Below are 26,514 nucleotides of genomic sequence, written 5' to 3'. Positions count from 1 at the left end.
ATATATATATACATATATATGTATATATATGTATATATATATATATTTAATAATGAAATTTTGCATCCTTATACCACTTACCATAATTTTTTTTACAGAATGTAAAAACAAAAAATTTGTGAATAAATTTCATATCCCTATGATATGATATGGTATGATATCATACCTTGTATGATGGTAGTATTGTCCATAGAGTCACATGTTATATCTTAATAATGGTTCTGTGAATGTCAAATGAGATGAGAAGAAAATCTTAAAACATATATAAATAGCACTATGTAAGATGCTTTGGCTTAGTATATTACCATTTAGTCTCACACTAAATGTGAGTTCATACTACATATGAACTCACCGCTCAAGTGTCAGCATGTATGCTCATTTTATTTCATTCTACCTTCTTTTAAGCAGGGTTTTAAGACTGGAGTTCCTTGGATGTATTAGTTTTCTTTTGCTGCTGTAACAAAATATTACAAACTTAGTGGTTTAGGATAATACAAATTTGTTATCTTAGAGTCTAGGAGCTCCAAAGTCCAAAATCAGTCTCACTGGGTTAAAATGAAGATATTGGCAGGGCTGGTTGCTTCTGGAAGCTCTGAGGGGAGAATGTGCTTCCTGGCCTTTTCCCCTCCTAGATGACACCTGCACTGCTTGGTTCTTGCACCTTTTTCATACATCACTCCAACCCTTTGCTTCTGGCTTCCCATATCCTACTACAGGCTTCACCCCTCCTGCCCCCTCTTGTAAGGATCTTGTAATTATACAAGACCCATCTGGATAATCTAGGGTAACAAACAAACCCTTGCCATGAAGGGTAATATATTCACAGGTTCTAGGCACTAAGACATGGACATCTTTGGGGCCATTTTTTCACCTGCATCACTAGGCATGAGCTCTGACTATGGAGCCTGAATCCCCTGGGACTAAGAGGTGGTGATCATTAGCTGTTTCAACAATACTATCTATGCATTATGATCTTTGGTCAAGATGTATTGAACACCATAGGGAATCATTCAGCCTAAGAAGACAGTTCATTTGCTCACCTGTTCATTTATTATGACCTTTCGTTTTGATAAATAACATCCAATTCTTAGTTTTTCCTGAAAAATTAAAAGAAGATTGTAAGAAATGAGCAGTGTATATTAGACAAATAATAAGTGTGAGTTGAGGAAGGATGTACAAGAAAGAGCATTCTTGCAACTACACTGAAATCAAAATAGAAATTTCCATTTTTTTTTTAATACAAAATAAGCCTACTCCTGCTTGTGTGTCTTACAGACTTAGCATGGCTTTTACCAAGAGGGTCTTTACATTTTGACAGTTTTTTTTTTCCAAAGTCTGCATGTTCGAGTATATATTATAAAGTTAGTACTTCATTATACCCCTTCAGCAAAACAAAAAGTCTAAATATGTTTAATGATTTAGTTTTTGCATAAGAACATTACTTAATGGTGCTTGAATTAACAAAATGAATTGAGCTAATTGATGACAACCCTTCTTAATGATACACTGACTTTCTGGGTCATCTCTCCTACTTCTGTCAATCTCATTAGCCCAGGGCCACTTGCATACTGGGCGCCCTCAGGCATTTCTATAGATCAACTAAATGGGGATGCTTCAATGCTAAGTCAGGGAGAAGCAGATTTTCTGCTGTCTTCTGACTCCTTTCTTTCTCCCACCCTGAAAATCATCAATCTTTCAGGAGTGTTAAATTTACTTTGAAGGTCATAAATATAGACTGGTGCAATTTTTTACTGAAGAACTTTGTTATATTGAGATAAAGGCTTGATGAAGCACCAGGTTACATGTAAAGAACTTTGACTACAAACAAAAATACAATATATGGTCTGTATTTTAATAAATATATTCAAACATTATGAACTTAAATATCAGCGTTGCATAAAGAAACATTGGCAGAACATACCAAGAGATTCATGGTTAAAAGAAATAGAGATACATGTGTTTAGGTATAAAAAAAAAAAAAAGTGAAAGTGAATACGTTTTGAAAAAAACATAATGCCTCGTACTAGAATATTTTAGTCCATGAGTAAAATTGTAAAAATACTTAAACCTACGTAGCTGTTGAAGATAAGCGTATTAAAAGTACAGTCTTCCTAAGACTCTCTGAAAATCAAAGAACAGAGGGAAAAAATGATCGATGAAATACCTAAAGACAAATATTAAATTTTATATACTTTTTTTCTGAGTTGATTTAACCTCCTATGAACAATAGTTGTCTTGTAAATGGATGTATATGAATTTTAGGAACCAAACTTTCAAATGGAATTTATTTCAGTTATGCCACAGACTCAGAGAAATGTCACATTTATTCAATGAGTTATTTGTTACTTAGAAGTTTAAGTGTTTTGACCAGTGAAAAGTTAACAACAAAATGAAAAGAGCTGAGCATAGCATGATTTAAAGAATGCCAATTTGTAACCCAGGGGATAGGTATTTGCATACTAATTGTAATGTTCCTGCTGTCACATTACCTTCAGCTTGAAGATCAGTCAGAAAGAGAAATTCGACATCATCTGTGACAGTCAGACAGTGGAACGAAAAATGCCAGTGAAGTGAGTTGCCTTTTAAAGCTATTTTTATCTCAGAAGAGGTACAAATGAAACACTTGAGCCTTCATTAGTCTCGATGTTTTGTTTCCTTCATTTCTGATAAATATGCTAATTGTTGTCTTTCTTACTGATTGATTTTCTTCCCCTTTCTCTATTGATTTCTTCTTCTTTTCTAAAATATGTCAACAGCTCATGACTTGCTTTTGCAGTTAGTTCTTTATATTTGCTAATATAAAGCAAGGTTATAAAGGGAGAAAAACCGGTGAGCTTTCTTTATGTGAAGCTTTTCAAAATAATGAAATGTTAAGAGTTCGAGACATAGATATGTCTGATCCTTGCAAAAATTATTCATTATTGCAATATTTATTGAGAAATTTGAAAACAGATATTAAGTGCTGGGTAAGGAAGCAGCTGTCACTTCCTAGAGCACATGGACCCCTTGCTTGAATTTCCCATTCTCCAGCACACTGCTAATTGAGTGTGAACAGCTAAGTTGTTGGATTCCACATTTTTTAATGCAATACAACTGGTTCTAGCTGGCACAATTAGCAAGATAACTGGTAGCTTTCACGCAGTTCCCATCTGGCCTGGCTCTTCTCCGGACACATAATATGGGGACTGCTGGCCTTGATGGTGTTCGCTTAATGAAGGAAACAGAAAGGAAATCAGCCAAAACCCCATGAAACACTAAGTGCAATTTTGGCTCCAGATACATGGTGAATTTTCATGGCAAATCATACACATACAAAAAGTTACTCTGATTATGCATCACAGTTATTCAGGAAATGCACACACTCAGACAGTCAGACAAAAGCTCTGTTAGAGTTAAAACTAAAATCAAAACAAAATTTAAAAACAGAGAGAAATAGCAGAGAGGCACATTGTCCATTTTTTCAAGGTAACACGTGTCAAGTGAAATTTAACCAAGTTAGTACATTTTTAAATTAGCCACCTTCTTTTTTTCACCAATTTGAATTCGCTAGTTTCTTTCTTAACATTTATATAGTTGCATTTTTTAAAACATAAAACATAATTCTCACGTCTAACATGAGAAATGTCCTATTTTCATTTGATAACGTGTGACATTTAAGAATCTGTCTTCTGAAAAGTTTCTATTGAGTCCGCAATTACTGCAATTCAGCTATTATTTAGAGGAAATATTTGTGTGAAATGCAATAAACTCTATCAGAGAAAATGCAATTTCAAATTATTTATTATAAATGTTCCAAAACATGAACAAAGTACACGCATATGCATATTGACCTATTCATTCAAGGAAGAAGTGTAAAAAGAGTTTGGGTCATAAGGAGATATACCTGTGCTTGAATTCTAACTGCCTATTAGTATATGCAAGGTATTGCGCCAGTCATTAGCATCTCTGAGGCTCTTTATTCATTTGTAACATAGGATTAAAACGCATTGTCATTTATAAGATTAAATAAGGTAAAGTATATGACATGCTGAACACCATGTGGTATAGATTGCAAACATTCAATACATTGTTGTACATTTTGATGCTACTAAAAATATTGTCTTTCAGCTTATTCATATATAACAATAACTTACTCTTCCACAGAATTATAAATATACAATCAACCCGGAAGTTAAAATTTTAAACAGAAAATTAAGAACATTATTTCTTTAAATAGTTGCATTTCACCTAGCTTCTGAAAAGTAAATACTGTGTTACCACCAACCCTCCCATCATATCAGGTAGTCAAAATTGAACCTTTCAAGTCAAACTTGAAATAGGTTAGAAAATTGTGAGCTGAGAGCATTCCAGGAATTATCACACACCTGCAGAGGTATTCTTTCAGAGAGCTGAAAGGCAAATTTACCTTTTATAATAATGCAGCATTTGGTGGACCATAAATAATACTAGAATATCCCAGTATCTCTAATTCTGTTACCTATAATATTCTCTATCTGTAGAAAATTATATTCTAGTATATCTCTTTAACTCAAAACATTACATTTTTTCTCTTGTCCTTGGTATCACACCATTTTCAGACTTTGTTTTCTTCTTTTGTTTTTACTGTTTTCCTACACTAATGAAGATAACTAGAATAGCTACCATTTACTTCAATACTTCCATTCCTAAAACTCCTTTACTTCTGATAAGGTCTTCACTGAATATTCCTTTTGCTTTCAGTGTATACAAAATCTGGCTCTCCCTAAATGACATGACTTGCCTTGATGACTTCAGAATGGATTTTGTCCATTTTCTCCAATTTCACATCTCTTAGGGATGGGAGTGAGGTCTGTAGTCTGTCGCTTCCCAATGATGCTTTCGCATCATGTCTCCTCTTCCTTCCACCATTACACGCTTTGATGCTAATGCCATTCAACTATAACTTTCAATAATCGTCTTATCACTGTCATCTACCAGAATCTTGAAAGCCATTGCGATGCCTCCACTGAAGGTTTTAATACCCGCCACTATTTGGGGTTTGGTCATTCCTTCATTATTTGTTTCTATGTTCAACAAACATTTTTTTGACCAGACATACTGTTCTTGGTGGTGGAAAATAACAATATTTCATCAGAGAACCTACACAATGGGGGAAGTGTATTTTCATCCCTGAATGCTTTTTGCCTAGATTGTTTCTCAGTGGTGGTTGTTTGTTTGTTTGTTTTTGTGTGTGTGTGTATGTGTGCTTTTTTTTTTTTTTTTTGGTAGCTGTTCCTCATTCAAAGTGGGTGTACTGTGCAGCCAAGCTTTGTCTTAAAACTCCTCACTTCCCTGTTCACTTACATGTATTCCACTCATGGAAAGTAGGCTTTTTAAAAATAATCTGTTAACCACTAAATATCAGTCTTCAAATAGATATATTTTTAGACATGTGCACATTAGGAGACCATGTGATGATTTTAGCACTATTTGGTAGAATTCTTACAAGATCTAATATTTGAGTCATATGAATTATCACATAAGCTTGTTAGAGTAACAGGTTTTATAGTGCACAAAAGCTCTTCAATGTAGATTTAAATCTAAGTTTCAGTCCCATTCTCCATTAATGAAAAATAGAAATTGAACAACTAAATTTTTTAAGTGTCCATTTAAATGAAAACCCACAATTTCAAAATGGTTTCACAGAAAATCTTGTGTCCCTAAGATTTAATAAATCAAGGGAGAAAGAAAAATCATCTGTCTACCACCAGCAAAGAAATCTCAGACAGGAAATGTAAGTAATGGAAGATAGTAAAATGAATTCCCAGTCACAGAGCCCTCTCTATGCACCCTCTAATGAGGACAGCCATTATTATCTGAAAATACAACCACATCTGCAACCACAGAAGAAAGCACACTCAATCCCAACACAAATAATAAAAATGGCAGCAAATTATAGGAAGTAATAGATATAAAAGCATAGAGATCACTTCACAAAGCGTATTCAAGATTAGTCACCTTAACATGCAAATGTAAAATTTATAAGAATTACTAGATATGAGACTCTATTTTATTATCAATTGTTTTAATAAAAACTTTCAAAAATTAGCCCATGCATTTCCATAAGTAGGTCATTTGCACATCACAGCTACATGATCTAAGTTTTTTTTCTGGGTAGCAGATGCTTTCTATGGTTGGGAGCTTATCTCATCAGGATCTTAGTTTATTAAGGGGAATAATGCATGATATATTTGCATCTCAGAAAATTTATATCTTAAACCTGATTTACTACTTCTACATCATATCCCCAAAAGTATACCTTCTTCAGAAGACTTAAGTCTATAAATTTTTTGACTTCCTTGGAAAAGATATTACTCTGTCCTGACAGATACCTAGATTTAAATAAATCATCCCAGAATGGGAAGCATACCAGTCTTAGGAGAAATAAGGTCTGTCTCAGAGTGGGGTAAAATCTTCTCAAAATACTATAAATAAATACTTTCAAGATCATCACATGTTAGAAATTCTTAACTGAAATTTTCTTTTACTTTTTTGATATACACAATTATGACATGGATAATTTTATATATTGTGAAAACTCAGAAAATAGTTCACTCATCACTACTGCTATCATGAAAACTTTTCAGAAATAGACTAGAGTAATGCCTTGTAAATTAACAATTAATATATTTATAGTTGAGAAAAACTCAATATACTTCATAGAACCATGAGCAATATCTCCTTTGCACCTTTATTAGAATATAAGAATTTACAAATATTAATAACATTTAAGCATTAATAAGTAATTTGCTGATATCAAATTATATACCACTTTATGTTGATATTGCTGTCCACTATGAAAAACATTAAATAATTTTTGCTTACCTTTTGCAGTTTGATTAATGGTGCTTTTAAATTACATAACTCAACAAATACACATATCTCAAATATTACTGTAGGTTATAGAAGAAAAAGATCACAATGCTATTGTCAAGGGTAGATGTTGTTTCTACAGGTCACCAACAACAGAAACAATGGCGTGGTCTGAAAATATGGACACACTTTTAACCAATCAAGGTAAGATACAACTAAGTTTAAAAATATAACGATTAAAAGTAAATCATTAAATTCTGAACATTGTAGTCATCATAAAATATGAGTTTGATCAATATTTGAAGTATAAGATTTCCAACAGTCTCACAAATTTAGGTCTCAAACCTAAATGGAATTAGGTTGGACTTAAAATAAGACAAGATTATAGAAACTCAAAACGTTAACACAAAAAGAAAATCCCAAATAGGAAGTGAGAAATTTGTCATTTTTTTGTACTCATTATCATTTGATGTATGTATAATGACTGTTCTTGCTACAAGTTGAAAAAAATACACAAACTATTGAAAAGTTGAAAATTGAAATAAATGACTTGCTTTTTCATGTCTTGGAAGCTAAAAAAACTTTTTAAAGTATTTATTCCAACTGATATTCTAATTTCTAGTGAAAACAAAAACATATTTAAATGTATTAATATGTACCTGTGTGGATGTTTATATTTATATTTAATACGGCTCAATAAGGCAATTTGGGCCAGTTATAAATAAAATACCCTAGAATTTGATTCAAAGTAATCATTTGGAACTTCTGTTTCTGTTATAGATAATTTTGCTTTGCAGCAGTTCTATTGCATACAGGAAAAAGAAATGGCACTACAGAGACATATATTTTAAAATATTTAAAATTTAGTATTGTTGGTACTAATCAAATGGAATTTCCACTTTAAATTTGTTAAGTAAATATCAGAATATTAGAAAAGTTTTTTTTTAACGTTTATTCGTTTTTGAGAGACAGAGAGAGACAGACCATGAATGGGGGAAGGGCAGAAACAGAGGGAGACAGAATCCGAAGCAGGATCCAGGCTCTGAGCTGTCAGCACAGAGCCCCGACAGTGGACTCGAACTCACCAGTTGTGAGATCATGACCTGAGCCGAAGTCAGATGCTTAACTGACTGAGCCACCCAGCCGTCCCTAGAAAAGTTTAAAACATTATAAAGTTCGGTGAATTTTTCATAGTTGCTTATTCATATATAAAATTGGATTGGATTAAACAAAATTATTCTGATTTTATGATTCTTAAATAACTAATTCCTAAAGCATAGACATAAAAGAATCCACGTTGCTCCTAGAATCCAATTAAGAACATATACCAAAGACATCAAAGATATGGAATTGCATTTTTATAAGTTTTGAATGGCGTGTTTCTTTTCTACTTAAGTGTATAACCAGTGGGACAGATCAGGTTTACAAAAAGCCTTAAGAAAGTATCTCTGCAGGTGGTGATCCGGCTGGCTCCAGAGAAGGGGAGATCCAGGGGCCAACACCACAGAACAGAGGCATAGAAGATGTTGAGCTGAAGGCAAATGCTTTCCGCAACATATCTCCTGATCTTTTTTATTTCGTGCCCACATAGAGTAGAAGACACACAGATTCATTTGAGTAGCTGTTGGTTTTTGCTTTTTATAATACCAAAAACAGCTTACAAAAAGAAAATGCTTCTTAATGCTTTAAACAGCTAAATGATTTCACCAAATTATCTAGTTATTTTGTCATCTTGGGGATATGTCTTACAGGTACCACACATAGGCTCTCAGATAGGTTTCAACACCTATTGTTTATTCCATTTGTCTAACCAGTAGCCACTCCAATTTGTAGAGAGTGCTCTCAGATGATATCATTTTAATCATATGTAGCATATTATTCCAAAGTCACATGACATTTTTTGATCGTTCATATTGTATACATAGAATAGAAGCAGAGTTCAGTAAAATAGTGTGTTCAAGACAAAGATAGCTAACTTGTTTTAGCTGTTTATTCTGTTCCATTGTGCCCCAAACCTAGTGATGGCAGGGGGAGAGAAGCCGATAATTGCTCTCAGAGTGGTCCTTCGTTAAAATGGTAGGATGTGAGAAAATAGTAAGTTTCTTGATCTCTAACTTCCCATCTCTCTAAGATGCATTTAGATAATCCTCACTGGGAGGAAGCCTCATATACCTTAACGACACACATATAAAATATTGCCAGACAGGAATCTACATTCTTCCCGTATCCTTAAAGTATACTTCATTCTCTATATAAAATAGATTTTAGCATCAATTCTGTTTTGACCCCTCAAATTCATCATTGTTTGGACAAAACTCATGGAAATTTTAATTGACTGTTACTAAGAGGATTTTTATAACCTAAATTTGTGTCACAGAAGCTTCTTGGATGTATTTTTTTTTTTAACGTTTATTTATTTTTGAGACAGAGAGAGACAGAGCATGAACGGGGGAGGGTCAGAGAGAGAGGGAGACACAGAATCTGAAACAGGCTCCAGGCTCTGAGCTGTCAGCACAGAGCCCGACGCGGGGCTCGAACTCACGGACCGCGAGATCATGACCTGAGCCGAAGCCGGACGCCCAACCGACTGAGCCACCCAGGCGCCCCTTCTTGGATGTATTTTTAAATGCAATAAATGTGCAGTTAATTGAATTTTTTGTAGTGATCACATATTAACGACATCCACACTCTCCAATATTTCTACTGAGAATTTTAATTGGTACCTGATAACCTTTTGCCATGACTTGTTATTTCAACGCTATTTCGAATAATAAAAAAATGGTTAAATCTATTTTTAATCCAGTGTTTTTAGACATTTTAATCTTGCTCCCTTGAAGCCTTTCCCATTTTCTTTCACTAAACCATTCTGCTTCGTACCTGCAGCAACCTACAAACAACTGACTTTGGCTTCTTTTTCATAAACTATCTCTAACATTTTCTTTTTCACTAGTTAATTTTCCCTTTCCCCTGATTCTCCACAAGCTTATTAGTCCCAGCTTTGGAACTTGAAGGATCAGGTCTCTAAGCACACAGGGAAGAGCTGCTTTGAGGACATGCTAGGGGACCCTCGTGGCAGATGGAAGAGAAAGCCACCAACGTACCCTCCCAGAGGCAAGATCCCTCCCAGAGGCAAAAGCACTGATGTATATTTTCCTCCTCAGAGAGATCCATAGTCTCATTTATAAACAACTACCAACCTCAGAAGGGTACACTCTATGAAACCGCATAATGTGAACTCAAGGTACTGGCTTAGTCCACCAACTGCGGGAATCTGATAATGACTTTTCTTACCTGCTAACAAAAAGCACACTCCTAACCATTCTCATCACTAAACAATTTAGCAAGAATTACCTTCTTGAATGAGCTCTATATATGCCAAAGAAGAATATTTCAGGGCACATTTTGATGAAAAAATAAAGAAAAGAACAGTTTAAACAGGTGGTCATAAACTCAAATATCTATCAGAACAAGGAATAACACATGTGTAAATTTGACTGAAAGTAAAATGATGGGGAGAGATAAGGCATATGGGAATCACAGGCTGCAAGCACTAGCTGTTGTTATTAAATTCAAAGGAAATAGCATATACTAATCGAGGCAAAGTAAACAGCCTGCAAGTATGTGGGCCTATTTGCAGCCCCTGGTCTAAAGTTTCTGAACAAATCCATGCTCAGGAGAATACATGGGAGCAGTAGAAAAACACCATGAACAGGCTATGTTACAGTAGGTGCCATGAGGGAGATTGGAGGGACATCAGTGTTTTGTTTAAGGTAACATTGGGGAAAAGCCCATTTATTTGCCTCATTGACTTATAATTGCCTATCGCCACATCAAGAGGAAAAGCATTCACTCCAAGTATTTTGCCCATTTTTTCCTGGGTTAGAGATTAGAATTGGCCAATATATTCATCCAAAATTAATAAATGCCAGTCCTTCCTTCTTTGCTTTGAGCCCAAACCCACACAGTCTAATCCCTTAGTATCAAATTGTGCTTCCTCACCAACTCAAGGTAACAAAGATATTCTTACTTGAAATTGCTTTTAACATCATTAGCTTCATTTGGGCTTAGTGCATTGGGTGTAGAAAGCTAAAGCCTATGCAGTTTCCCATAAAGTAACTGCTATCAAGACTTTACCCTACGGGTGCCCAGGTGGCTCTCTCAGTTGAGCGTCCAACTTTGGTTCAGGTTATGATCTCATGGTTTGTGAGTCAAGCCCCGTGTTGGGTTCTGTGCTGACAGCTCGGAGCCTGGAGCCTGCTTTGGATTCTGTGTTTCCCTCTCTCTCTGTCCTCCCCTGCTCTCTCTCTCTCTCAAAAATAAATAAACATTAAAAAAAAAAAGACTTTCCCCTAAACGCAACTCCTAGACATTTCAGATCTAGAAAGAAAAGTACAGGTTTTCTTTGTTAGTGGAGCTAATTGTTAGTGGAGCTAATTGGATAGAGACAAGACTGTTTTATGTTTATGATTACTGATCAAAAATAAGGTTTCTACACTTAAAGACAAAAACATAAGTATATATAGAAGGATGATAAACATTTGCCACTGAATACTAAGTAAACGCTCATATCATACAACGTACTCATATTGGTTATGTATACTGCACTGAATGTTTCTTAAATTTTTCTCTTTTGTATTTTACAGCTGGTCTAGATGCTTTTCGAACATTTCTAAAATCAGAGTTTAGTGAAGAAAATGTTGAGTTCTGGCTTGCCTGTGAAGACTTCAAAAAAACAGAAAGTGCAGAAAAGATGGCTTCTAAAGCCAAGATGATTTATTCTGAATTCATTGAAGCTGATGCCCCTAAAGAGGTGAGTAGAATATTCTAGAATAGTGAATATTCATCTCCTAGCAAATCTGCTCCCAATTATAAGACACTAAATCCATCTAAAGGGAAATCAAATTGTCGCTATGTATTCAAATTGAAAATGTCTGTAAACTCCAATAGAAGTGTCTTAAGATGATCCTATCTTTCACTGATTCAGCAAATATTTTTCAACACCTGTTATGTGCCAGGTTTTGTTTCTTTGACCAAAACTTTGACCAGAAGTTTTGTTTCTCTAGCACGACATTCATACTCTTGAAAAATAGTATTTATTGTCTTAAGTTAAATTGCTCTAAAGTTAATCCTACAGAAATGCTATTTAAATGTGTTGTTGCATTTCAAGCTCACTTTGGTTTTTCCTGTTGTAAATCATGGTAGTCAACGTGGAATAGAATTCTAGAGTAGAATAATTTATTTAACAAATTAAGAATAATATGTGGGGGGAATACAGCTACTAACCAACATTATGAATTCTTCATTTTTAGTAGTTTGGATGTCCACATGATGGCATGTAATGTCTTATTTTTCAAAAGAAGGGTTTGCTTACCTTTATTTCTTTAATGGCAAAAATGAGCCAAAGGTGTGAGGCATTGTTTTATGTGATCAGGACCCACCTGCGATGCTTTAAGGTCAGGAAAGTAGAAAACGCCTTAGAAAGAAACCTGGAAAGACTGATAATAGCTCCCCAAAAAGTGTTCAATGTGTGTAACACCTCATTTATATTTGATTTCATTTTCAGAACCAAAACTGTGATCATCTTCACATACCCCTTTAACATTTTACTTTAAAGTTTAAGCAATTTATAATTTAAAACCACTTCCGTTCCCCGCTGATGATATCCTGTAAGCAAAGAGTTTTAATGCATAAATAGCAAACAGAAAGCTACACTGCATTACTAGTACCAAATAGAAACTTCTGGTACAAGTCATTTTTCTAATAGAGGTAAAATATCAGTTTCCTCCAAAGGGACAGTTATATTTTCTGATCCAAAATTCGGATTCATGGTGTGAGAAGGGTTATTGTACTTATGGGGACAAAGAACAAAATAGGTGAAATGAAAACACTTTTGGAAAGTCCAGGACATAAAGTTGCTGTAGCAGTAGTTCAAGTTTTAATTGGACATTAATTACTGCAGCATACATTGGCTAGTATAACTTTACAGGCATATATATGAGCCACTAAAGCACAGCCTTGAATTCATGGGGTGGTGAAGGCAGGGGGTGGATTTTTAACTGCTGTGGAGCTATTTTAACATTCATTTCCCAGTCACCATCTAAGAATCAATAAATAATTCTGGAAAATTGAAAATATAGTGTATGAGATTTGTCAAGTTGATTAATGTGTCATTCCCTAAAAGGCTTTGAAATCAGCTCTAAAGATATCCTATTTATTGTGATATTGATTTGAAAGCCAGATTTTTTTCTTCTTTATGAATTCATCTAATTAACAGTGATTGTTTTAGAATAACATTCTCAAACATTTGCATGAAAAGTCTTCTAATAAGAAATGCCACCTTTTCATTCAATCTTACAATATATAATAAATTATCAATTTTGACAAAACAGTTTTGTTTTCCTAGTCTTGTCTTCTAAAATAAATTTACACAGTAATAATTTAAACAAACAGCACAGTCATTATTTTAGGATATAAGAATTTTACAGCTTTTTATAATTTGCCCATCTAATTAAATTGGCTAAATAAATATAACTAAATTTATGACTGCTTTTCAAGTAGTAGATTATGTTTTCTCCTTGAAGTGTCTAAAAATGTTTTTATTGAATATGACAAAATTCACTGAAAACAAAGAAATATATATATATATTTGAAATAGTCATTATCTTTCCTATTATTTGCCATTAGTTGTTTCTATTTCAACAAATTATTAAATTTCAATTCCCAAATTACTAAAGGGCATTTGCCTCTTATATTATATACCAATCACAGTCTTCAAGATATTTCCCTGTAGTCCATCAGCTTTAGTTTAATTTTATTACAACTGCGAGTATGTTGAGTCATTAAATCTATTTTTTGAATACCTGTCCACACAGTGAAGTGATGAAACAGAAGATAGTGACTTGTAATAAAACCAGCCAAATATACAAAAAGCAATATAATAATAAAGCCACATTTAAAATTCATTTTAGCACACTGGAAAAGTGATCAAATCTGGAGAGTTAAGGGATGTTTTTTCAGGGTAATTTACACATGAAAAATGTATGTCATGAAAAGAGTAATATCAAGTCAGCATTTGAAGAAAGAATATTTCAGACTGAGGACATGGTGATACAACATGGAGGTACAAAGCTTCCCGGTGTTTTCTAGAAACTGCAAACATTTTGATATTGCTAATGAGAAGTGGGGGGTGAAGTTGGATAGGCAGCAGTAAAGATAAAGAAAAGATGGGAAGTATTCTAGATTTATCTAGTAGGCAGACTTAACGAGATGAGGTGATATATTTGATATGGAAGCTGGAAGACATGATTTTCATAAGTAAAAACAGTTACTTAAGAATGAGATTTATATGAAAATATTCTCCATTTTGTTATACGGTTGTAGTTGTACAAGTGACTCTTACAAAGAATCAAAATTATAACCAATTTCCTTGGTAGCAAACCCTAAAGTAAAGGACAATGGCAAAGTCATCTTATCCGAATGTCTATTAATTCCTGTTTATTTTCTTTTCCACTTCTTGTGTCTTTATTTCCTCATCTATAAAGTTGCTATCATAACTTAACAATTTTTAATTTATGCACTTAGACAATTTACAATTAGATTATACTAAATTTACAATAAACAATCCCTGTCTATAAATTGACATTACTAATGGTTCTCAGTTTCCCAGGCAAAGACAGCACGTTGAACAAAACAGCAAAAAAAATGAACTTCTTGGTCTCTAAGAGAAATGATAATAATTGTAACTGGCCTTTATGCCCTCTCACTTACAGTGTTACAGTTCCTTTGGTTTCTACACTAAAAGAGAGTTAGTGTGATGTAATGGAAAATTGGAAATTTAGAGATACCTAGATCTAATTCAAATCCTGTAATTTTGTGGTAAGCTGCTTTATCTCTCTGAGCCTCAGTTTCCTCATCTAAGAAAGCATTTATAAAACAAGCATGTAACAACCACAGAACACACATGAGAATGATGAATGGGACCACATGTCAATGGTTTACATTATGCAGAACAGCTTTTAAGAAATTGTAATCCCTTTCTTTTGAAAAAAAAAACAAGTCACATTATAGCCTTATGAGCTATAGTTTCAACCTGAAAACAACCATTATACAAACATGTTAGCAAATCACTAGTTTCAAATAAAAAGTACTACTTATTGAATGGACTATACCTGAATAATTTTAGAAGAAAATGCTGAGGAAAAAAAAAGTATGACCCAAGTATTTTAAGTAAGTGATTTGAAAATGAGAAAATTATTAGACAAGCAATATTTTTAAATTATTTTTAATAATGTTAAAATATTTTCAAGCAATATTTTCTACTTAACACACATTACGTACCTTTAGGTGGTAACGGAAAAGTTCTTAAACTTGTATTCATTCTTCCTTTAATTTGGAAAGAATTTCATAATATTTCATAATATTTGGAAATTTTAAGAAAATAATACTTCGTCTCAAAATAATGGAAATCTCCAAAAAAATTCAAATAATATTTTTGTATTAGCTAAGACACTGACATATTTTAAATATTCATGTTATATCTATATCACTTATATATATTATGTTTATGTCATTCCTTTATATTGAAAAGAAAATTGGTCAGGATGGAAAAATATGTGATTAAAGAGAGAAATGTTTATGTCATCATTCTGTGATATTAGAAAATGTTCTAAATCATACAACAGTGGGATGTTTAAAATTATATAAATTCAAAATCCAACTGCATATTATCCTGGATTATTCAATACAGGAACAAATACATTGGCAGTTTTTTAAGTCAAAGGATATTGGTGTGAAGTACTTAATTGTTAAATGTATTTATTAAATGTGAAGACACCATAATTCATAAGACAAAGCAGGAACTATAGTCATAAAGAAGAAGGTATCTTAATGAGTAGTGTGCAGGACACTTTTTAAAATATCTGTGTCTGGTTTTTGCTTTTATTTTTAAGGCAGTATAATGTTATTTATTGGCATATTTTATTTCACAACAGTAAATGCTTATTCTGTGCCTACTATTCACCCTCATATATGATAAAGTACCTCCATGGAAGAGAAGCTCAGTCTAGACTGGGGAACAGAATTAACACACACACACACACACACACACACACACACACACACACACATAAGTATAAAGCAATATGTTGTGTGAAGCAGGCAGCTTGATAAGGAAATGCAAGAAAATAAAATAGGTTGAAACTATGGTTTGACTCAAAAAAACTTTGAATCTAGTTGGGTTTTTAAAAATGAAATTTATAGAACTAGGAAAAAATAGCAAGGCAACAAATGATTAAGTGCAAAACCAAAAAAAGTTACAGAGGAAACTCTTTGCATTAAACCTAGAAGGATATAATAATTGAATAGTAGTGAGACAAGATATTGAGATAAGGCCTTTATTTTAAGATTAGATTTAAATGGAGTCATGAGCTAAGGAAACAGATACATGAATTATTGGTAGAGAGAAGCCCATGAAAATGGGCATTTAGAAGCACTTCTGGATATAACTGTCTTGCCAATTTTGTATTCTCCATCTTACATTCAAAACTTTTCTTTGCATTTTTAAGTGCCATTTCCTCAGTGTGTTGATGTTTTTGTCCTACCCCACAAGTTGCTGCTTATCAACAGTGCCCCCCCAACTCTAGAATCATCTCCAGATATAATGAGTTTGCTTATTTATTAATTTCCTAACTTTGGTGCACTAATCACTAAGTGTCTAATACATGTCAGGAATCATGCTGGTGCAGATAAGAAAAAGGAAAGAATCCTTGAACAGGTAAAGCTAACCATTTTGATGGGAGGACTCCAGTTAAAAAATAATTACAATAAGCTTCCATGAGAGTTGCAGTAGGGAAATACAGGTAATGTGGTAGCATGCGTCAGGAAAATCCGATTCTAGGGGGTGATAAAATATATCTCAAAAGAAGTAATTCATGAGCTTTGACCAGTGATGGGAGTATAGAGGGAAATAAAACACAATAGGAGGGAAGAAAGGAAAGGAAGAACAGCGGAGAAAAGGATCAGCCAGTGCCTAGAAGCTAGTCCAGTAGGGAAGGAAGCCTAGTACTGTATGTCGCAGTGCAAACTGGGGTAATTCACCTCCTGGAGCCCAATAATTTCTGCTTCTGAAAATAAAGGGTCTATGAAAAAGAAAGAGAGAGACAGGAGAAAAAGGAGCAAATTGAGGAGGAGGTGGGGTAGGAGGAAGGGAGGAAAACACAGCTAAAGAAACCCATGAGTAACATGTGCACAGTGCTTCTACGTGGACTCTCATCCGATCATCGTTGTCACTATCTTACGGAGGTATCACAATCATCCACATTGTACGGATGAAAATGAACTGAGCCCTAGAGAAAAAGTAATGAGCCCTGCATCATTAAGATACAACAGACCACGAGGCGAGAGGTCTACAGCCCATGCTTTTAGGTTTCAAATTCCTTTCTTCAGATCTATTTATCTTATATGTTTGCAAAATAGCCCAGAAACCTTGATGTTTATGCTAAAGGCAAAAGTATAAAATTATCTTGGCACATAGAGTCTATCTTCCTTTCTAACAAAAGCTTTATTTCTCTTTAATTTGTATAACTTCTTAAGCTATGAAGCTTAGATTCAAATATGGCATTAAGAGAAAAAAGAGTTGTGGGAGTATTTCTTCCAAATAATTTGCAGTATCATTTCGGGCCTCTGAAAAATTGGTTGCTACATTTCAACTCAAAAAGAAAACAGTCAGGAGTGCCTGGGTGACTCAGTAGGTTAAGGATCCAATTCTTGATTTCGGCTCAGGTCATGATCTCACGGTTTGTGGGATCGAGCCACACATGTGGCTGTGCACTAGGTGTGGAGCCTGCTTAAGATTCTCTCTCTCCCTCTCCCTCTGCTCCTCCCCTACTCACACATGCACGCAAAAGCTCTCTCACTCTCGCTCTCTCTTACAAAAAAAAAGGGAAACAGAAATACTCAGGTGTTTTTTGAACTTCCATGGATCCCTGTGCTACTGAAATTAATCTTGGATTAGTATGTTTGTGCTGTTGAATGAAGCCAGTCAATCTGACTCCCCTGCAGCTGTTCCAGATAGCTTTGCTTATGTATGTCTATTTTTAGCAATCCTTATACATTGTCCATACATATTAAGTACATTATTTTTAGCAATTTGTGTGATTTCATATGTTATGATTTCTTTTGTTTCTTTGCCCAGTTTGAGATGTTAGCATTACCTCCCGATTCGTGTCACTTATTTCTGTCTCTAAAGCCAATAAGAACAAAAGGATAAAGTCTTGTGCAGGGATGAATTCCTTCTAGATGTTACAGACTTGGCTATTTTCAACTTTAATAGCCCCTTGAGAATATATTTCAGAATATTCGTGTGCCTTTAATGATGCCAAAAATGAAGTAATAGAAGAGGTGTTAGTGGTGATTAAATAGAATTATGTAACCAAAAACATGATTATAGGCGGGTTTAATTTGAATAGTAATTTTTAAGCTCTGTTGTGAATGAGGTCTGAGATGCTGCCTGCTCCATTTTAGTAAGGTGTTTTACATATGCATGCACACACCCTTTGCATAATGACAGTCTCCTGCTACACTATACTTTCTAAATGAGGACAAGGCTATCTAATTTGAATGTGAGAACACAATTGAAAACTTTTCATTCAAATTATGTAAAATTATATAAAGCACAGTTTAGGGTCACAGGAAAGCCAAATGGTACACTTTAAAATGTATTCTTCCTGATAAAATAATTTGTTGAAAACCAAAAGAATTTAAAAACCACTGGTGTAGCAAAGAGGAATTTGGCTGGCATGCCTTGTAGTTAACAAAATCACATGGGTACTAAAATATTCTGGATCTTTAGAATAAAATTGTTTTTAAACAACTACCACAAACATCATTCAGAAGGCAGTCATTTTAATGCAATGGATTGCTGTCAATGTCACCAGTGTGAAGGCCTTTTCAAAACTGACAGAATTTAAAAGCCTCTAAACGGTTGTGATGACATCTCAGCTGTCATTCTGGAAGAACCACAATTCTTGTTTTCTGAGATTGACAGTGCAGTGGTCTCAGATATCTAAGATAATTTATAATCTTTTGAAAAATAAGCATATTAAATACTGTATTTCAAGGAGTCCTTGAAACTAAAGAGTATCTTTACAAACACAATGCAAGTAACTATCATATTAGGAAATAATAGATCTCTGTTTATTTCCTCAACTGACACACTGTTCAGCCCAGGCTCTGGACCTACTAGTTTGACTGCTCAGCGAAGTCTAAGCTGCCCTGTAACTCCCAAGCAATTCAGGAGTCCCTCAATACCATACAATTGGAAAGTGTGCATCTTTAGCAGGCCACTTCCTGATGGATCTCACTTTTGGTCTACTCTGAGCTCAACACCTTTTCTGTCTTACTTTTTGAGATAGAAATCCATCCATGTATTTTCTGGTAGAACTCAGCCAAAAATCATAGTTGAAATGAATGCAAAGTTGAGGGTATGGTTGACAGACATGCCCCAGAAGTGATTCTTTTAAAGAAATTTATGTCAGAATATATATATTAGGCCCAACATTTTTCACTTCTTCCACCGGTTACTGAAAATTCAAGGCATTTTGAGAAGAAAAGACGTGACAATTTTGATAGCTTAATTCTCACATCTCACCCAAATTGACTTTTCAGGGGGCATTTAACAAAATTAATCACTCTCTCTCTTTTTTTTTTTTTTTTTAATTTTTTTAACTTTTATTTATTTTTGAGACAGAGAGAGACAGAGCATGAACTGGGGAGGAGCAGAGACAGAGGGAGACACAGAATCCGAAACAGGCTCCAGGCTCTGAGCTGTCAGCACAGAGCCCGACGCGGGGCTCGAACTCACAGACCGTGAGATCGTGACCTGAGCCGAAGTCGGACGCCCAACCGACCAAGCCACCCAGGCGCCCCGATCACTCTCTCTTAATTGAAATACTATCTTCAATTGACTTCAATTGACTCTTCCCTCCTTACTGACTGCTCTTTAACAATTGCTTTTGCTGTGCAGACCCATAACCCAACATACACTATAATGAGGGAAGGCAATCCTCATTTCTTTTCTTTTTTTAATATAATTTATTGTCAACTTAACTAACATACAGTTTATACAGTGTGCTCTTGGCTTCAGAGGTAGATTCCCATGTTTCACTGCTTATATACCACACCCAGTGCTCATCCCAACAAGTGCCCACCTCAATGCCCATCAGCCATTTCCCCTTCTGCCCGCCCCCCCGCACCTCCATCAACACTCAGTTTGTTCTCTGTATTTAAATCTCTTATGGTTGCCTCCCTCTTTGTCTGAAACTACTTTTTTCCAATTCCCTTCCCCCATGGTCTTCTGTTAACTTTCTCAGATTCCACATATGAGTGAAAACATATGATATCTGTCTTTCTCTGACTGACTTACTTTCTGCTTACATTCACTCTGCCAGGAATTTCCTCTAGTTCTATTTCTTTAAAAGAGCAGCTCAAGGGGGCCCCTGGGTGGTTCAGTCAGTTAAGGGTCCGACTGGGGCTCAGGTCATGATCCCATGGTTCATGAGTTCAAGCCATACGTCGGGCTCTGTGCTGACAGCTCAGAGCCTGGAGTCTTTTTCATATTCTGTGTCTCCCTCTCACTCGGTGCCCCTCCCCCCACCTCATGTTCTGTCTCTCTCCCTCCCAAAAATAAAAAAATAAATAAAATAAACATTAAAAAAATGTTTAAAGGGCAGCTCAAGCTTAACAAATTCAAGTCTGAGTCCTGATTTTGTGTTCAAAACTATCTTCTACTTGCGTCTCCCAATCTTAGTTAATAGCAACTCTGTTCTTCTGTTTGCTCTGGTGAAATAATTGGTAGTCATCCTTGATTCTTCTCTTCCACTCACACCCCATGTCCAATCCATCAACACTTTCTGTCACCTCATTCTTCAGAATATTGTTAAGATCCAGCCATTCTTAAAGATTTTGTCCCTCATCCCAGCTCACTATTCAATCACAAGCTCCACCCATTTACCTTCTAGATATCTTTAAAATATGTGCATGTCCCACTAATTACACAGTTGAATTCACCATCACCGACCACCTGAACTTCTGATATTTTTTTTCATTTTTCTTCCTTTTAAACACACCCAGCTATCACACCACATGGCAACCAGTGGCATGTTTTTTTGTTGTTTTTTTTTTTCCAAACATGTTTGTACATCACCCCTTTACTTAAAATTCTCCTCCTTGCTCTCAGGTTAAGTAAGAATTCTTTAATGAGAACTACAAGGTCCCACATAATCTGGTGCCTTCATGCCTCTCCAGGTTCTTGTCTTTCCTCCTCTCAAACCCCACCAGGCTTCTTCTGGCTTACCCACCCATCTACAATTACCTTTCTTAATCTCTATTCATGACAGTACTTCAAAGATTTGCTTAAAATCTCATTTCCTTTGAACTGCCTTTTCAAAATCTGTCTTCTTGATGGACTTTTCACTTTAATCACCTCTTCAGATCCTTCACACAACTTCTAAGCACCCACTCAATAAAATATTTCAAATAAATAAGTTCTAGGAAAGATTACAAATGAAATGCCTACTTTTTCAAATATTTATTAGTTTTTACCCTCAGAAAAATGGGGATAATAATACTGTATATTTTATAGTAGTGTGCACGTGACATAAGACAGCCATATAAAGACTTAGTATATCGGTACTAATATTTAATAAATAGCAACAATTATTATTTACAGTTAAAATAATCATATTTAAATATCATTATGATTATTTTAGAGATAATGTCAGTGTCCAAATATTTTGCCAGGGATGAAAACAGAGTAATCAAGGAAAACATCTAGGGAGAGAAGACTTCGTATAGATGAAAGAATGCATATTTTGGGAGGCATGCAAAGAAAAAGGGAATTAGCAAAATAAATAGGGAAAAGACAAAAAGAGTTAGTTCCATGTCATGAACTATTGAATTCTCTTTGTAGTGACAAATCTGTTTTCTCTGATAATCAGATTGGATACTTAATATTAACAGAAGCCTTTGTACCTAAATCTGTTTAATCAAGAAATCAAATATCTTAAAAACTTTAAATCAAAATAGTGTGTAATGATAAGGAAATTATAGTGACTTTCCTTCTGTGGGTAAGGAAGGCTTCCCAGAGGACATTCAACTTAAGCTAAATCATAAAAGGTAAGGAAAATCTATACAGAATAAAATCGTGGGGGTGAAAGGGATCTTAGATGCTGAAAACAGCACAAATAAGAGCTTTAGGTACAAGAGTTCCTTCAGGAACAGAAAGTAGACCAGTTTTATAGATATTGCTAAGGACAAGTAGGAGATTTTGAAACAGCGCATCGGACTCTGGGTGTGAGGAAGTTCAAATGCCAAGGTAAGATATGTAAAGCTTATGTTACTAAAAATAATGGGTTTTCAGCTGAATATTCATACAATGAAAGTGATATTTTGGTGAAACTGGTGTAGTTATGCTTTCACATGTTCAGGAGGGAAAGAAAAGACATTATAAGAAGAGGTATCAGACTAGAGGTAAATTTCATAATTTAGGAAAGAAATTCCATTATAAAAGACTAAACTGGAGAAATATGAGTGAAAAGGACCATTACAAAATTACAAAAGAAGAGGCAAATGAGGGGGAAAAATAGAGAGAGATGAAAGAAAAAAGAAATGTCAGAGATGACTCCTATGTTTTGAGCTTGAAGAACTTGGAGGAAAATAATGACATTTATACAAACATGTGGGTGTGATGTTTTGTCACTGACATTAAGCTGAATTGCCAAGACAGAGTCTCTTAAGACTACTAATTATCTCCTGGGATTAGTATATCTGCTCATCACTCAGCTATCATAGCTGATGTTGGCAGCTCCTTGGTAGGAAAACAGACAAGTCAGAAAAATAAGAGAGGTAAGTCAGAAGAACAATTTTAACCTATTTTAATAAATAACATTAATTATTGGTATTATGCTGAAGTGGAATAGTTTTCTTCAAAATTTAAACATGATTTTTAAGAGATATAGAAACTTATTTTTTACTTTATTTATTCAGTACATATTTATTGAGTCCTTACATGGCTCAAGGCATAGAGAGGGATGCAGAAAATGTAAATATAGCCTAAGTGACATAGGGTGGATATTACTTGAATGTAGCCTTACAGACATAGAAGATGGTGAAAGGAGTGACTTTCAGCTAGACTAGGATGGTACGAAATAAAGTGTTCGTAGGTGGGAAAATAAAAGGAATTTGAAAGGAAGTGTCCAGCTTGGTAGAAATACAGGGCACACCTAGAGGAGAAAACATTGCATCAGGTAGGACTATGTTGTAAAGTCCATGAATGCCAAAATCAAGGCTTTGGAGTTTTCAAATAGGAAATGGGGAGTTACTGCAAGTGTTCAGGTCTGATGAAAATAAGAATAAGCCAGCACTGTGTACCAGGCACGTGCCAGCCCTGCTGTCAGTGAAAACTCACCCAATGAATGAATGCCTCAGTGAGCCAAATTGCTATATTTACTATAATGGGGGATACAAAGTTAAACAAATTGCAGATGATGCCATTAAACAATTAACAGCATGGCTAAGGGAGGGAACAGGCAATATTTAGCCTCATATCCCCACAACACAAGATAGGATTGATGAAACAGAATACCCTAGATGTTTAAAAACCACTGCAAGAGCTTGACATCGGCCACTATTTACTGATCCCCACTATGAGGCAGGCGGTATACTAGGTTCATGACATGGCATCATGCCACTTCCCTCCTCAGAACTCTTCAGGGTCTTCCTAGTGCTTCTAGCAGAAAAATAAGAACTCTTTACACTTCACGTAAGCCCTACAAGACTCGTAGGCAACTCTCATTACAGGAACTTTCTTTGTCACACTCTATACTCCAGCCATCCAGGCATAGCAGCTTTTCAGAACATAACAAATTCTTGCATCAGGGACTTTGCTTTCATTGTTTTTTTTTTTTCTGCCAGAAATGTTTTGCCCCAGATCCTTAGAAGACTCGCTTCTTCTCATCATTCAAGTTTAAATCTAAAATAATGCTATTTATTTAGTTGTTGGTTATCTTTTCCCAAGTATAGAAAGCATTTTTACATAATAGATACTCATAAATATTTGTGAAATCAGTGAATATATGGATCATTTCGTTTCATTCCTTGTAACAACTCAGTTAAGAACTATCTAGCTTAAACATGAGGAAGTAGAGCACAGAAATATTAAAATAACTCCCCTCTGGTCACCAAGGTTCTAAGTGTTAGAACACAGATGAGAAAATTATCCCAAAGTCTTTCCACTGTCCTGTACCATCTTCCTGTATAACGAAGAAGAAATTGATTCCAGGTTTTGAGGTCTTCAGCAAGTTGCAGCATTGAACCTGAGACTTTGATGGATGATGGCAAAGGATGATCAGAGAAATAAAAGTCCAGATGTGGGATCACTGAGTAGCTGACGTCTCTCAACAAAGAACATCTGTGAACAAATAGTGGCCTTTTCATGATTCTTTTCAAATTAAAAGTTTTTCTTCTTTTTTTCTTCCTGGAACAACAATATTAAAATATTTTGATATTACTTATCTCATTTAATCCTTGAAACAGTTTAAGATAGATGCTATTCCTATTCCCTTTTATACCATGGAAATCGAAGATTAAAAGAAATGATAGAACTTACTTCATTCATATGAATAGCAAGTAAGTAGCTGAGGAAAGGTTTGATTATAGGTATGTCCCCCTTTTTTAACCTCCATTTAATAAGCAAAAATTAACATTTATAGTCTTTCTTTTACCAGACCCCCAAATTATGGCATTTTTGTAATCTCTTCCATTTTGCCAAGAGACACTTTAACTCTATTCAACTAATATTTATTGATTTCTTATTATATGGTAGATATTCTGCTAAAGACCAGAAAATAGAAAGATGAATAAGACAGATACAGCACCTGCCTTTCATGTTTTTAAATCCATGACTCAAATCTCTTTTGCACTTCATGAATATTTTCCATTTAAATTAGAAAACTTGGATATGAAATTTTCTGCTTCACAGAATATACCCTGGAATTTGTGTCCAAAAGAGTTGGACGAGTATCTTGACAAGAAGGTTTGGGGCATTTTACAAATTTTCAGATGAATGGTGTGTCTACTATAATAGATCTCTATTAGATCTTGCTGGGAATACTCATGTATAGTAATGTTATGGGGACAAGGATACACACACACACACACACGCACACGCACACACATATAGATCTATTCTGTGGAAGGCATGGGAGTCAATGAAGAGGGGGATATTATTTGCTTTATTTTGGCAAACAAAAAGAAACACAAATCAGAATGAAAAGCAATGATGTGTGGGAAAACAACAAGGGGAAGTATGAAAATGAGGATGAGTTGGTAGAAGCCAATCTAGTAAGTTCTATTTATTGTTCTGTCTATGGAGAGTACATTGTAAGTATTAGGGTCAAAATACTAAGGGAAAAGGATTTGCAGGAAAAGAAATTTAAAAACATGAAATATCTTGTTTGATTTTTCACCGTCCCATTTTTGTTTATAATCTCAAAATAAGGCTTTATCTGTGTTCTCTGTCAATGCCAACCCTCTCAACCTAGGAAATATAATTAAACCAAACATGTGTTCTACACTACAGAAAATAAATGTATGACCTTTCTGCTGTTTTGCATCAGATTAACTTTGTGTTTAGAAAAGAAATTATATAATATGTGCATCTACCATCTGTATAAACCATGTATTCCTTGATTAAACTAATGTAATGATATGCAAACTTATTTCCACAGATCAACATTGACTTCAGTACCAGGGACCTCATCTCAAAGAATATTGCAGAACCAACTCTCAAATGTTTTGATGAGGCTCAGAAGTTAATCTATAGTCTTATGGCCAAGGATTCTTTTCCTCGATTTCTAAAGTCAGAGATTTATAAGAAACTGGTAAATGGCAAGCAAGTTGGAAATCATAAAAAATGGTTTCCTTTTTTGTAAAAAAGGTTAATGATAAATCAGTAATGAAGCTAAAATTTGGGGAGAAACAAATGACAGGAGAGATCAACCTTTAATCGCTATACTCAAGGCTAAAATGTTTTAAATACACAAAAACAATATAAGTTTCTTTTAGGGTTTAGAAAACATTTTTTTTACTCCAGAAGAATACTTTTTTTAATATGTAAAGCTTGAATTTTTAAGTCATTTGTTTAGAATTATTCATTTTATCAGGTACTTAAAAATATACCGGGAGAATAAAAAGGAGTTAATAGAGATGTAATATACTCTTAAATCATAAGTGAATATTCTCATGACATTATGAATTCAAGAACTATATATCTTTGTGTTGCTAAGTGTGAGCTTGTTTAGCACCATATATGTGATTTTAAATTCCATTTACATTATTCAAAACCTTCTGTAAAAAGAGAAATTCTGAACCAAAACACAACTCTCCATTTAGTGCATTCAACTATTTCCTTTCAATCAAGATTTGCCACATAACAATGTGGTGATTATCTAAACTACTATGGCTGTTAGATTAATTAAAAAGAAAACTGCAAGAATGTGTGCATATATAGATAATAACACCATGGATCTAACTTTGTCAAAATATATCAATTGGTTCAATTCAATGGCAGCATATAGGCATATGTGTAGAAAAGGTCTTCAGGGCACAGAGGACTGATTTTCTTAGATT

General features: G+C 34.6%; 1 protein-coding gene and 1 long non-coding RNA gene across 2 annotated transcripts in view; one reads left to right on the top strand and one right to left on the bottom strand.

The window, feature by feature from the left end:
• Positions 1 to 2,559: 2,559 nt before the first annotated feature.
• RGS21 (regulator of G protein signaling 21) lies at positions 2,560 to 25,817 on the top strand. Its single transcript, XM_060644351.1, has 4 exons — positions 2,560 to 2,570; positions 6,959 to 7,035; positions 11,475 to 11,641; positions 25,614 to 25,817. Exons 1-4 carry the CDS (start codon positions 2,560 to 2,562, stop codon positions 25,815 to 25,817), a joined length of 459 nt encoding a protein of 152 aa, XP_060500334.1.
• The window catches only part of LOC144614815 (uncharacterized), a 374,779-nt gene continuing 369,894 nt past the window's right edge, over positions 21,630 to 26,514 (bottom strand). The window contains exon 3 of the long non-coding RNA XR_013553010.2: positions 21,630 to 24,357. This is a non-coding gene — a long non-coding RNA (uncharacterized LOC144614815). The remainder of the gene's footprint in view (positions 24,358 to 26,514) is intronic.

Source organism: Panthera onca, chromosome F1 (genome assembly GCF_046562875.1).
Source record: "Panthera onca isolate mPanOnc1 chromosome F1, mPanOnc1 haplotype 2, whole genome shotgun sequence".
In the NCBI taxonomy this organism is placed as follows: Eukaryota; Metazoa; Chordata; class Mammalia; order Carnivora; family Felidae; genus Panthera; species Panthera onca.
Note: the sequence above shows the minus strand (reverse complement) of the source record. Positions and strands in the feature narration are given on the sequence as shown.